Raw genomic sequence first — 14,939 nt, 5'->3', positions numbered from 1 at the left:
CAAAAAAACAAGTATCATGCAAATAGGGCTAACTGTATATGGGAATTATGCTAAGTGGTCTTTGAAGAAATATTTTCCCCCCACAAAATATAAAACAGATGTTCTTATCTCATTTTAAAGCAAATTCAGTTTTGACTGTAGACTGTGTCTACCTGGAACAATGTAAGTGACTTCTGGGGGCTCAGTTTGGGTTACACTGGTGCTGACAGCAGAGGCTCATTACACACAATTTTCTACATATACACTGTATATGTATTTGTAAAGTTACAAGCAAATATTTGTTTAACAACAGGGTGATTCCAGTCCTCTTGGTGTTCAAAGCAACAATCTGACACCACATCTTCTCCCTTGCTAAATGACAAATATTAAGTGCAATCTGGCTCAGCACATACCAGTGAGCTGCCTTTAAAAGTGCTCTTTCTAGAAATTTAACTAATTTTAATGCTATTAAAGCTAAATCACTCCAGGATTAACTTTATTAGAGCAGAAGCTTTATTAAACCTAGAAGAACAAAACCTTCTCCTCCTCAAACATGCTATTAGGATTACTAAGGTATTTCCCCAGGAGAAAACTTTAGCAAAACTTTGTATCATTCCCCCAATGCTTTTTCCTTGGTTTTCCCCCACCCTCCCCCTGCTCACCAACGCACAGCTTTTTTTGTACGCATTAAAACTTTGTGGCTAAAATAATTTTGGAGATAGCAACTTCCCTGGCAATCTGAACAGTTAAACTGATCTATTTTAGCTTAATTTGCAAACCCTCTTCTGGTTTGCATCCCAAACCCCTGTGGTAGCTGTTGCCCAGATAAAAGGCTGTACATAACTCATGTTTATGAAGATGCAGCGTGAACACAACTGAGCTTTCACTGACTCCCACAGTGACCTAAATCAACTGTGAGAAGGTGTTTGTTTCATTCAGTGAAGGTTTAGCTCAATAAACTGTTTTCCTTCTCAGTATTGTTCATTGGTTTTGAACTGCATCGCTGTTAAATGCTCTTTAGCAGTTTAAAGGCTTTAAAGGAAAAGACTTATCAGTCTCTGTTTTTAACAGCACTAAATCTGCATTATTAGTTCATGCAGATAAGGGGATTTGAAAGCTCAGCTTGAAACCTCTCTCTTTCTGTATTTATCTGACACTGCATAGTTCCAGTAGCTCAGCTGGAAATGTAGATCTATGAAGCTTTAAAGAGAGATTAAAGCCAAGAAAAGAAGTACTTTTCCCCCTATAGCTGCTCTCACTTTCCCTTTTCCTGCTGTCTGAGGGAGTGCTGGGGGACAATGGCCAAAGATGGTTCCCAAAGCCCCTGAATGGGGACACTGTTGGTGGCAGCATTCATTCAAAGTAAGCTTCAGTGTATTGTCCTCCCCAATCAGCAGATCAGAATAGAGTGTGCTGGTGGCTGCCAAAAGGTTAGTCCTGCCGATGAAAGGGGCTTCCCATTATTCACTGGCTACAGAACTCCCCCTTTGTGCCCGCCAGCCCCTCACCGCACTGTGGAGGTCCGGATCTGCGGCTGGCTGCCCCCTCAAAATGAACAATTCATCCACGGCGAGCTTGCTGTGGCACTGTGCTACTCGAAATCGAAGGGCTCCTTTTCTAAGGACGGAGTTGGGGCAGTTTTTGGCAGTGTCACATTTTAATGATATACCATCGTGACATCCCTGACCCACAGCTGACACTAATACTACAGTCTTATTACCTTACCCTTGCCAGGGCATCGTGGGAGGTCCGAAGCCAAAATTAGCTAATGAAGCACACTGTATGCTGCAAGCAAGTGTGCAATAAATAATGCAAAAGGTTTGCACAGGTTTCCCTCATGCAGAGCATTAGAAAAGGAAAAGGGACCAATGGAGCCAAGCAAAAATGAAAAAACCCCACGCTGCTCTATGCAGCAGAACTCAAGAATATGCACCCAGACTGCACCGAGATCCTAATCTTCCCGAGTCCCTGTTCTGTAAATCAGGGATCTTTTATATATATATGCTATCCATACAAACCTTCCAATTGCTGCCAGCATTTTCAAGCAGTTTGAGCTGGTTTTGCAAGTGATACATGAGAAAGGCAATACTGGTTTTTTCCTGCTCACCCTTGGGTCATCCCATTTCTGTTTGGAGAAATTCCTGCTTAGCCCCCTGGGGGAAAGGCAGTCTCTACCATCCCACCTACCCGCCCTTACAGGACAGAAAAGCCACAGAGAGGAAGGAAAGTTGAAAAAGAACATGACTGGAAAGGCATTTAGACGCCACTGCAACATTTCAAAACCTTTTCAGTGAAAAGCTACCTAGGGAAAAATGGCAGGGAGATATTTTGCAGCACATAAACTGCTTTGTTCAGGAGTGTCTGTAACCTCCAGGTGCTGGCAGAGAGGGCAGGAGAGCAGGCAGCTGCTGTGGGCAGGGGTCCCTTATGGCTGGCGCGCACGGGGAGCAGACGCCAGGCAGCAGAGGAGCAGCGGCTGCTTTGGGCAGGGGCTGTGCGTGGGGCCAGCCTGTGCTCCCCTCCCCTCGGCCAGCGAGGGGCTGGCCAGCGCTGCGGCCTCAGCCAAAGGCTCTGGGAGCAGCAGGATGGGGCTCAGCACCCCGGCTGGGCTGGGACCCCCATTGCTCGCCCTGGGGAAGGACAGAGGTGACACTGGCCAGTGGCACTGGCCAGGGAACAGCAGCAGTGGTCCCAGGCTCACTGGGGGTCCTGGTAAAGAGTCCTCTGAACCCAGAACCCTGGCTCACGGCCACTGGCTGCTGGACAGCAGGGCTGGGGCAGGAGCAGCACACAAAGTGCTCTGGTTCTGCATTCCTTCCAGCTCAGCAGTTTGTTTTAAGCTCCCCACTATGCCGTGGCTGGCAGTGTGTGCCACGGCTGCTCTGAAGTGACATGTTAAAGCTCTGTTTCTCAGGCAAACATGAAGCTGGCTGGCACCTCCTAAGAGAAATACCTGTTTACTCTGCCAACACACCGATGCCCACACAGAAACATTATTTTCTTACTCAAAAGAAAGCTGTCTTCTTCCTCACTTTATAATTAGGGCAGCTGCACATTTCTGGGTATTTTTGGGACTCCTCTGTATTGTACCACTCATCAGATGAGCCAGCTCTGCAGTGCCACTCGAGCCCACACGGCTGCTAACACCAGTGGTGACTATACACAAATGTTGTGCTGCTGCAGAGATGAGCTGCCTGCTCTACCCAGCTGCTGTGGAGGGACCCACAAGGAGAGGCTGAAAGACCTGGGTTTGTTCAGGTTGCAGAAAAGTTGTCTACATGAGGACTCTGTTGCTGGCTTTACCTGTTTGGTAGTTACAGAGAGGAAAAAGCCAGACTTTGCTCAGCAGTGCATGCCAAAAGATTCAGGTGATGGACACAAACCACTTTGAGGAAAATTCTGTCTGGATAATAGGGACAGAAAGTTTCACAGCAAGGGTTGTCAAACACAGCAATGTGTGGCCCAGAGGAGCTACAAACCACCCTGCTGGAGATACTCAAAGCTCAGCTGGACAAGCTGTTGAAGCCAGCCCTGCTCTGAACAGGGGGATGAATAAGGGAGTTCCAGAGGTTGCTTCCAACTGGACTTATTCTGTTATTCTGTAAGTGAAGATGCACTTGAATGCACTTCATTAGAGCTCACATAGTCTAAAAATAAGCTAATCTACCCAACACATTTAGAAAATAAGTGTGGTTCCTACTCTGCAATTCTGGCAACTTCAGAGTGCTTCCCTGAGATGAATTATTTGGCTTTAAAGAATGAATGTCATAAAGTGATCTGTAACCAGCACTGTCTAGAAAACTCTGGCAAGCAGTAACCACTTTCAGGTGACAGAATAAAACCCTCTACATTTCTGAGTGTGCCGGCTGAAACACCCTTCATTTGCTGCTTATGAACACAGAGATTGAAAGAGGCCAGGAAAGGCTAATACATACCTATCAAGTACATAGCCAAGAGCCTTATGCCGTATTCCTGAGTAAACCGATGGGCTTGTTTCCCAAGCAATTAAATTGGAAGCATCATGGAAAAGATGAATGTTTACCAAGTCAAAGGCACTATGACAAAAAAAAGGAAAAAAAATAAATGATTCAGGATAAAAGAAAAAAAAACATTTTTTGCATCAGCAAAGCATTTAACACAGCACTTACTGTATTCACACTTATGTTACCTTAGTACTTACTCACAAGAACTGTGCAGATTAAGCTATCATAAACAGAAAATTGTCAGACTGCCATCAAGCTTACAGCTCATCCACAGGCAAGACTCCATCAAGTCTTTTGCATAAAGGATGTATAACATGAAAATAAAAAGCTATTTGCCAGTTACAATTCCAGAAATCAGGCAGTACCCTTTCACTAAAATATTTTTAAAACAAAGTTAAATGCGTAAACAAACAACTTCCAGTTTCAAAGCTGCAGCTAAGTGTCAAGTAGAACTGTGGCTTTGCAATAAACAACAGGAAAAGCTACTGAGAGGAGAATGTTACTGACATTAAGGACTAAATCACATCACTGTGACTCCTTATCTGTCCCTGTGTGGAGAAGGCTGGGACAGCAGCAGTCAACAGGCACCACTTCCAGCTGGGAAGAGGACACCTGCTGCTCCCCTCGGTCCATGCCTGTGAGGCCACAGCACCATGGATTTGCTTCGGCCACAAAAGCCCCCTGAGCCTGCCAGCGAGCGCATGGACACCTCTGGCTGAGACAGACACCAAGCAGAAACCCCAGGCTATGCTCAGGGAGGTTTCCAGACCATGGCAGAGCGGGAATGGACCTGGACACAGCAGTAACGGCAGCGAGAACAGCGAGAGCACGGTCAGACACACAGGTCACTCGGCACAAAGGGCCCTGCCAGAGATCCTGGTGAAAATCTCAGGCTCCAGGGAGCAGCACATCCTGTCCAGTGAACCCACACTGATGGAAAGCAGTCCCACTAACCTTCTTATAAAGAAATAATGATCACAGAACTACAAAACATGACAGCTTGAGATATCCAGTCCTGCCTGTCTGAAGGACAAACAGAAAGAATCCCTGTAGGACAGGAAGGGTCCCACGTCACCAGCTCACCTGACATGTAAAGCTATCTATAACCCAGTCCCAAGTGTCTAAAACATGCTTGCTCTTAAAATTTACTGACAAAGGACTTTCCACCTGCAACTTCCTTGTCCTTAAACTCAGATTTTCATCATGTTACCTATTTTCCTGCAACTTAAACTGATTTCTGCCCCTTCTGCAGGGCTGACAGCAACCAGCTTCCCTGCTGTGGCCAGCCTAAGTTTCTCACCCCCTAGCCAAACCCTTCTACCATTCCTGACTCTGCTGTCCTCTTTCCAGAGTACCTAGAGCACAGCACTCAAAGCCAAATAGAACACTCTATCACAGGCCTTGGCAGCACTCAAATAATTACTGTGCCTTCTCCCCTCGTGTCCTTCACAGCATCTACCTATTAACACATCTCAGTAAGATAATAATGATCCATATTCAATTCCTTCTCCCTTGATTCTTTTCTGCAGCAGGGGTAATGAGTCAGTTATTCCCAAAATAGTATTGGTGCTTTTAAATTCTCCTCTTGAAGTGCAATGCTCTGCATTTCCCTGTCATCTTCCAATACTACTTCCTTGAGAATATCAAAATTATTCTGTTTGCCGATTCTGACCACTGATACACTTGCACAACATTCCTAAGCTTGGTGCCCTACCTAAATGTTATAAAGTGCATTCTCTGCTGCATTCTTGCTATCAAATATGAACTACATATGTAAACTGTATTTAAGACTGTAATGCATTCAGTGCACCACCTTGCACCTGCTAAAATATTGAGAACTATTGAGAATAGAAACAAACACCTTCACCTTATAGTCAAGACACTAAAAAAAAACCCCACAAAATGAAAGTACATGAATTATGTAGTTCTCTTTCACTTTTGCATAATGTGAAAACTCATGAGTGCCCCAGGATTCTTTAGTTCTTTGTCCACACTAAAGGTAAGTTAATGAAGAATAATGGATTTGAAAAATCTGGATTCACAGAGAAGCTCAACAGGGGCAGAGCACTGATCACAGGGGAAGAAAAATGACAGTTCTCTGAAGTCTGTTAAGGTCACTTTTCTGGATTTTTGTGAGCCCCTGTTTTTGGCATGAGATACATTCTGTAACAATGTGTTCCTTGGTAGGGAAAATGAATAGTTCCCTTCAAGGACTCATGCAGAAATACTAACAACAAGTGCCTAGGCTCTATTTTTATTGACCTATTAGAATGTAGAAATGCATTGATCAAAAGTCAGTATTTATGGAATTGGTTTTCATGATTATGGGCAGAACTTTTGTTCATATGCACAGACACTGGGTGCAAACACTCATCACACCCTGAAAAGTCACATTATGCACTCAGACCTCCTTAGGTGTATTTTATAACTCCCTGTATTTCACTTTCATTCTTCAGAAATTGTAAATAGTAACTTGCCCCTTCAACTTCCCATTAGAAACATCTGAGACCTTCGTAGATCACGTGGATCATAATTGCAAATGACTCCAGACAGAACTATCACCATGGCTCAGCTCATTGCAGACTAGGAGAAGCTGTGAGGCTCCTCATCCTCACTGCCCAACACACCCTTGACAGACACTCACCCAAACATCTCCTACAGCCAAGGACTGTCCTTTTTTAATACCCCCCACAAGAAAACATTACATTTAAATCTGTCTCTGAAGAACCATTTTTTCTTGGAGAGGCCTAAAAATAAATTCATGTTATTTTTTCAGCAGAGAGGAAATCCCAGAGGACAGAAGAGACAGAACGTAGGGAAGTCATGATGCAAGAGCAAAGTCCAGACTAGCATCTGATGCTAACACCCACTTCTGCAATTATCTAGTGCTGGAATCATAACCATGCATATGCATCTGGAAAAATTAACATGAACCTACATTATCATGCAACTGCCGGCCCAATTTCTGCATCAGAAGTCCTCAAAAAGAATAAACCTGGTACCTTTTGTGTTTTCACAGACTGCCTAATTAAATAAACATGCCTATGCCAACAAAGCCAGAACACTGTTCAGTACTCAGAAGTCAGCCACTGTGAACATTCATGAGATTTCAAAATCGAGCTTTCAGTTGTAAGATGTGAAACAACCACATGAGGAAGCAAGAAGTGGGTTCATGTTCATGTTCATGTACATGACTATAATATAAGCAAGGACAAACACTGTGACTACATGGTAAAAAAGCAAGGTCAGATTTCCAGGCAGGCTCAGAGAAATCTGAAGGAATGCCCACAGAACGGGCTCTTTTTGCGAAGCCCAGAAGTGAGGGCTGCACACAGCCCGGCTGTGGTGCCTGACCCAGGGGAGACACTGCCGAGCCCCAGCAGCACCAGGGGAAGTGCCAGCTCCGGCTGTGCCCGTGCCCTGCCCAGGGGCAGCGAGCTGTGCCTGAGCCAGAGCCCCTGTGATTGCACAGCCCCACACCAGTGCCACACTGCTTATGCGCCATCGCAATTTACTCCGTGCTCAACAGACAGTAAAGCAGGTGTGGAACCTACCTGCTCTATGAACAGACCAGTCTACACATGAAAATGCCTTCTTGAAACAGTTGTTAACAAACACACATAAACCAAATGTACTCAGAAACAACTTTAAGGTGCAACTTACCAATCAGTAATACACCACCTTGTTCGAATGAAACCTTTTCTGGACCACTTGCACTGAAAAAGAAGTGAGTAAGAACCAATCACCTTAGGTAAAGAATACTGTGAAAGTGAAATGTACTGACACAAAGAACAAAATGAAGCAGAGCTCATCCATACATTATAACCAAGAAGCGCTGAACACAAACTGAGGTACCTTTAGAACAGATATTGTGTCCTTTATAAATCCTGGAATTAATTAGATTTTTGATCCTGCAGCAGTTACAAACTTATGTATAAAATTAATAAAAGCTCTGGCAGTTTTCAGATGAAAGGAACAGGAATAGGAAAGCTTTTCAGCTATATTTATGCTTAGCTTAAAGCAGCAAATTCTTATTGCCTATGCACAAATGTTTTCTTTGTAATTTTACCTGAACTGTAAAATGTCATCAGAGATTTACATCAAATTAAAATGAATGAGATCTGCTAGAAAGCTATTTCTCTTGCTGAGCTAAGCCACCCAATATTTCTATAAAAGTCAAGAATTTAAAGAGTGGTAAAAGATTCCATTCATCACACCTGCACCATCGGCAAGAAAGCCACAACTCAGCTTGGGTCCTTTCACTCACATACAAGAAGAGGTTTTCCAGCACCACTGCCACAATCTACAACCTTCCATAGAAGACACGATTCTGCATCCTATTTATTCCTTGTTAACAATGCATGTATGTCTGGGCTAATGTGCTCTGGGAATGAATATTGCACCACACAGGCCTAAATAATGGTGCCAAAGATTTTGTAGCAAAAGACTGTGATTCCTTATTGTGAATAAATTGCCCGTCCCAGAAGAGCATCCCCAGTCAGAGGTACCACTCTCCCAAACCTCTCCTGAGGCACTGGCCAGGTTTATTTATTCTCCTCTAAAAACAGACAGTTCTCAGTCCTAAATACTGCTGAGATAGTCAAGGGCCACAACAAACCAAACCAGGCTGACTTGAATCATAGACTCACAGACTGCCTTGGGTTGGAGGGGACCTTCACCTTGTTCCAGCTTCCCTGCTGTGGTCAGGGACATCTTCCAGTAGACAACGCTGCTCCAAGCCCTGTCCAACGTAGTCTGCATCTTCTGACCACCCCTCAGTGAAAAGGGACCCATCTCCCCCCCTTCTCCTTAGGCACAAGCACAGTGACTGCAGCCAAGACCAACCAGAAACAACATTATAATGATTGTATTTCAAATAATGATCTACTTTATTGCAAGATTTTTTTAACAGTGAAGAATTAGCCTCTTCTGCAGGTCCAGCAACCACTCTGGGGATGGCTGGCTGGGAAGCAAACACTCTGATCCTTCCTAACAGGATCCAAGGCTGGATCACAAATCCCACAATCCAGTAAGGTCTCTTCTGTGATGCTCATGAGGGCACAGTTACAAGTAGAGATGTCAACACTTATTCATAAAGAAACCAATGGAAAAAAATTTAATGCTAAAAGCATTCAAAATTGGCACAAATTTAATCTTGATTAAAAAAGGGAGCTTTGCAATTTCCTTCTTAAAAATAACTACAGAGAACTTAAAATCAACTAGTCCAAGCCTATGATGCAGTCCAGGATAATGTTTTCAATCAGGTTGCCATTTCTCATTTGCTATTTTCCTCTCAGGCAAAATGGCAAAGGTACTTCAAACAATGCAACACCAAGACAGGCCCAACCAGATCATCTTGCTTAAGAGTCATACTCAGCTGGGTTTTGAGCATCTCCAAGAACAGCAATTCCATAACCTGTCTGGGCCCATCTCCTGCTGTTTAACCTCATGATCAAAGCTTTTTCCAGATTAAATCCGATTTCCCAGTCCTGCTCCTGCAGAGCCTCAGGGGCAGCTGTCCTCTGAGTCTGTCCCCTCCCTCTCCTGAGGCACAGAAAGGCTCTCTGCTCTCTGCCACAGCCCTGGTCCAACCCCACAACTGGAGCTCTGACACCTCCCTATAGAAGTCCTCACCAAAAAATACAGTTTTTAAAATCACACTTTGAGAACTGGTAGTTACATTCTGCCAGCTTTTCCTTTGTGAATAGAGTCCCTGAGGAGATTGTGCTGACCTTTTAAAACCCCCCAGAACCACCACCTACATAAATAACCCCTGCTACATTGGGGGAAAGGACCTCCAGGCAGCATTAACATGAAGAGAGAGGTTAGAGAGGGCTAATGTCAAAAAGCACTGTGAGCAATAAGTAATGCACACAAACCATGATTGATAATGACCAGCACAGAGCCTTAATTCATCTTTTCTCCATCATTTTACTGAGGGGGACCATATCAAATTAAATAGTGACCCAGAAAGGGTTTATTCAACCATACAATGCAGGGCATGAAGGAAAGACATATTAAAGTGGTGATGACTGCAGTGTAATTGCAGCTCCTTAAAGGAACACCACAGCTCAGAGGGAAACCTGAAACAGGAATCAGCCAAATACTGGCGGCAAGAGCAGCCAAGGTACTGAGCAATACCCAGCACTGACAAGGCTTCCTTGCCCTGGTGAGAATTCCTCAGAGCCTTCCACAGGAGTCCGTGTCCCCCGTGCTCACGACATGCTCAGCGTTTCACTAGACAGGAAAGAGAGCTGAATTATGGCAAATGAAAACAATGAAAACAATGCAGAGCGTGGTTCCTACCTGAAAATCCTTCATTTCTTCTCTTAGAACTACTTGAAGCCAGCAGCTCCATAACGCTCCCGACTGAGTCATTGCCAAAAAGCAACAAGTGGTGGACAGAGCCACGAGGGTTTGGGCCTTTTACCTGGCCCAAAGAGAAGCCAGGAGACCAGGGAGCAGCTTGAACTCACAGTGGATAAGGTCACACAGCTGAGGCTGAATAAAGCAGGAACACCTGCGCCTCTGTACCGCAAAGTAACTCTTGTTTCATTGTGCAGCTGGTATATACCCCAACCTGCAAACTACCTTTAGCTAATCAAAACGTGAGCACACTTAATTCCTTTAACTTCAATAAATACTTCACTTATCAATAACTTGTCTATTTAACATTAGGAATGCAGAAGTTAGCAGGCTTCAGGCCTGCTAATGCAGCCCGGGAGCTGGAGCTCACAGCTCTGGTATGAAGAGTCATCCTCAGCCTTCGGTACACACTGCAGCTGAACAACATGCCTTATGTATTTCTGATCCTGCATGTGCTTCGGTGTTTCTAAACAAAGTATTTGGAATGCAGAAAGTTTTGGAAACAGAATGTAAAGAAGAGCTATAGCTTGGGAAGGAGGAAAGAGAAATTTGCAGATTTTTATGGCAGATTTCAAAGCAACAATCTTTATTTTTACTTTAACAAATAGTCACTAGCTGCCACACCATCTGTAAGCCAGCATAAAACCAGGTGGAGATAACATAGGTCATCTTATGCTCTCGGAGAGTGATCTACATTTTAAAATAGGGAAAAAAAAATCCTACTTCATGTCCCAGAAAGGGGATACCACATCTTTCACCTTGCATTATTAAGTCTCTTCTCAGATCCTCTGTTAATAGGATTCCTTTAGCCAGCAGATGGATTGTGAATACAGGCAGTTTCATCTACTAAAAGACAACATAAATCATAATTGAGAAAGGAGAGACTGCAGTAAGGTTATCACCATACAGCCTCCTCCATGAAAGGTTTGCATTAAAGCATTAGTGAAATTAATTCATCTTTCATAAGAGCTTTGAGCAGTATCTGTGATCTATGATAACAACCAATTTCTCACTATGAGAAAAAAAAATTACTCAGGCCTGATAGACTACACAAATCTGCTTTTTTTAAAATGGCCTAACATTATCTAGAGTGTTGCTCCCAGAGGCATCATTTGAGGTTTATGCCTTGCCAAGAGGAGCCATAAATCAAAGCAGAAAGTTTTGTTAGTTTTATATGCAGTGGGCTGTAATTATTTTGAATTGCATTATGCCTCAATCACTGTAATTACTTTTAGATCATCCTTAAACAGCTGCAATAAAAAAAATCAGTCTTAAACCATTTCACACACAAAAAATTGCAGATGTGATCTGAAAGGTCTGGCTAAAACACACAAGAGCACGTCATTGCAATGTTTGGGCAAATATGCTGCTCATGCCTTCTGCTGGGTAAACCCAAATTTCTAAAACATACACCATTTTGTGGCTTTTTAATTGCTATTACTAACATTTATCTAGGGAGAAAACATGTGATAGCAAGATTAATTTTAGTTTTACATATAGAAACATGCACTTGAGAACCAAAACTATCTCCCTGTTGTTTTTTGCTCTTGCTGCGTCTGTGTTTGAGACACTTTTTGGTCTCCAGTTCCAAAGAAAAACGACATGGTATAAAAATCATTGCAATTATTTTCTAGCTATTCAAGTGACACGAAAATATACTGGGCTGGCAGATGCCAGGGTGCAGGCCGGGTGAGCACAAGGTGCAGAGCTGCAGTTCAGGTGCTGCTGTTACCCACGTCGCTGCAGACCTGCAGTGCCTGTGTCCCTTTCCTCTCCTCCCGTCCCTTCCCTCTCCTTTTGTGCAAAGCTCTGCAACAGCACGGCCCCAGCCTGTTCCATGGGTCTGCCTGCAACAGCATTCCCAGGAATTGTGCTGGGGGCAGGAACAGAACTGAACTTCCAAGGTGCTTTGGAGATATGTTCATTACTTAATTGCATATATTTGCAGATTTTCTCTTTTCCTGTCTGCTCCTCCTCCAGGTAAAGAGCATCCCTGACAACCAAAGAGCATCCCTGACAACCAAAACACAGAGGGTTCTGCTTAGGACAGTTGTTTAAGGCACTGGAGCCAGTGGGAGCAGTATGAGGGTGTCACCAAAGGCTGCTCCTCAGGTTCCAGTCCCCATGGCGCCAAGGTCTCATCCCAAAAGCAGCACAGGAGGGTGTACTGAGGAGGAGCTGCAGCTGCAAATGAAGTGGGAACATCTGATCTCTGAGCACCATTCCTTCTCCACTAAACCACATGGGAGATCCCTAAGACTCAACCACTGCTCCAAGAGACTGTGAAGAATTGTTGATGCAAGAGGGGGAATAAACAATGCTGAAAAGTTACAGCTTTGCCAGTCTCGCAGTGAAGCAATAGCAGTGAAGTAAATAAAGGAGGAAATAGCTCTCCCTGAGTATCAATGGGCACAGCACAGCTTGTCCTGGCGCTGAAGCACGCTGGCAGCACTCACGCTGCTCTGCAGCACTCTCAGCCATGGCACAGCACTGCCAGGCACTACCACAGCCACGGAGGGGAAACAAGCACCTGAGGAATGGCTCCAGCTCCCTCAATGTGATTGAACACTTAGCTTCAAAGTATTTGATATGTTTATTCACAGGAAGTCAATGCTTTGCAAAATTATGTCAAAGGCACTTTTCCTTCCAGTACTGAGATATAAAAATAAATAATTTAGTACCAAAGTCAAGAAAAAGAACATCCTTTATCCTATCAATCCCATAACTATTTATGAAATGCTCTGCCAAGCACACAAGCACTGTGTAAATATCTCTAAGTGTGTATATTTACAAATTCTAAATTAATTTTAGGACTTTATTTAGTTCTTCCTTTTATTTAGTGACATGCCTGTTCGATCCACAAATTTTACAGGAGTTCAACAAATTTATTCAGTTGGTTTGAGGAGAACATTTCCAATTAAACACCCAGGTTCTAGATGTTCTTAATTAAAATAGAGAAAATTAAAGCAAGCATCAAAGAAGAGAGAGTCTGCACTTTCAGGTGCAGTGCAAGAAAGCCCTCAGCTCTGCTTGTGTTTCTCGTTTTGACAAGACCAGCCATGGCACACTGCCACTCTGCCTGGCCTTTACATGCACAAATCAGTCCTTTCATCACTGTCCTCACGCTTCGCCAGCATTTCTTACTGGATTTTGGTACATCATGCCATGACTTAAAACACGTATTACAGGTGTCAAGAAACAGACAAAATTGCCACATTCCATTTTGCCTTTATCACTGAGAGGAGCTGCTCAAGAGTAGTCAGAGGAAATCAGACTGTTTGGAAATCCTAGTATTTGGAAATGCTTCACAGTTCTGTACATACCTCAGGGAAATAATCCTGTGGAAACTTCTCTTTTTCCAGCATGGGTGTGCTTTCTAAAGTGTCAGAGTAGATTTCTTTCCCAGTAACCTTTTTATACTTCTTAGCTAGGAAGAGAGATAAACCAAAATTAATACACGTAACTTCAACATTACAAGCATCTTCTCACACTTATTGAAAAAGCAGCAGCATCAGCAAAACAGCTGGTAAATTAACAGGATCTTATCAAAAATGTGCAAGCACTGAACAGTTCTGGGGGAAGATATACACCCCTGTTTATATCAGACACCTTGAAGTTGCACAGTTATGGTATGGTCATTTCTACCCTCCAGAGCCCTATGAAGTGTTGGAGCTGTAATCATGAGCCTGGTCTCTGTACACCCCTGCACTCAAGTCCCACCTCAGCTGCTCTGTGACCCTGCAGCCCCCAGGCTCCTTCAGATCTACCCTTTCTGGCCATCAGCACATGAGGCAAGGATTTTTACAGCTGGAATGGGTGATGGACTTGTACAAGAGACTCAGTGGCGATGCACATCACTTTCCAAAGTCTCTAATGAACAATTTTATCATAGACAGAAACAACACAGACCCCTATGGATCTACTCAGCTCATGAATGAGAGATTCTCCTTCTTGATCCACTTTATATTTGGTTTCTCAGCTGATGAGAACAATGTACTGACATATCTAAGGCAACAATTTGACTTATTTTAACTCCTCTGACACAGGATATCGGGCAGCTGATGTACAGCTGCCACTATACTGGACCTGCTCAACTGGATTTAATTTCAACTGGGAATGTATAGGAGAAAAACTCCAAGTATTATCAAGACTCCTAAACTGTTCAGTCCTACTGGATATCGAGGAAGCATTTACTGTAATGCAGCCCTATGTCTTCAGGGAAAAAAAAAAGTATCATTCTTTATGCACCAATCACTCTGAGGCCTGGCTCCCACAGGACAACTGAGCAAATATCCTGATAAACTGAACTGGCATCATTCTAAGTAGATTGTGGATGGATGTGCCTCTTTCAGCAAGTTTAACAGCGTCAGCAAAGAGATCCTGATGCCTTTGGAGTTACAGAAAAGACTTGGCAGAACTGTAAGGACTGAAGGCATCTGCTGGGAGAACTTCAGTGACAGACAGCAGCTGGCAAAGGGAGGCACCTCTCCATCGCCTGCCTGTGCCAGAGGCTCCTTGTGACAGGACTGCAGAGCAGAGCACGCAGGATCAACACAGCCTGGCTGCAACTAACACCAGCTCCACTGCACTGCTGACTTACTCCAGAACACA

The 14,939-nt window shown here is 43.8% G+C and overlaps 1 protein-coding gene across 4 annotated transcripts in view; it reads right to left on the bottom strand.

Annotated features, from left to right (window-relative positions):
• The window catches only part of INPP5A (inositol polyphosphate-5-phosphatase A), a 177,810-nt gene that overhangs the window by 69,402 nt on the left and 93,469 nt on the right, over positions 1-14,939 (bottom strand). For all 4 annotated transcript variants that reach the window (XM_072931385.1, XM_072931386.1, XM_072931387.1 and 1 more), the window contains exons 6-8: positions 13,652-13,755; positions 7,626-7,678; positions 3,915-4,034 (exon numbers count right to left, since the gene is read on the bottom strand). In XM_072931385.1, coding sequence (XP_072787486.1) covers positions 3,915-4,034; positions 7,626-7,678; positions 13,652-13,755 — 277 coding nt within the window. The remainder of the gene's footprint in view (positions 1-3,914; positions 4,035-7,625; positions 7,679-13,651; positions 13,756-14,939) is intronic.

Source organism: Taeniopygia guttata, chromosome 6 (genome assembly GCF_048771995.1).
Source record: "Taeniopygia guttata chromosome 6, bTaeGut7.mat, whole genome shotgun sequence".
Classification (NCBI taxonomy): Eukaryota; Metazoa; Chordata; class Aves; order Passeriformes; family Estrildidae; genus Taeniopygia; species Taeniopygia guttata.
Note: the sequence above shows the minus strand (reverse complement) of the source record. Positions and strands in the feature narration are given on the sequence as shown.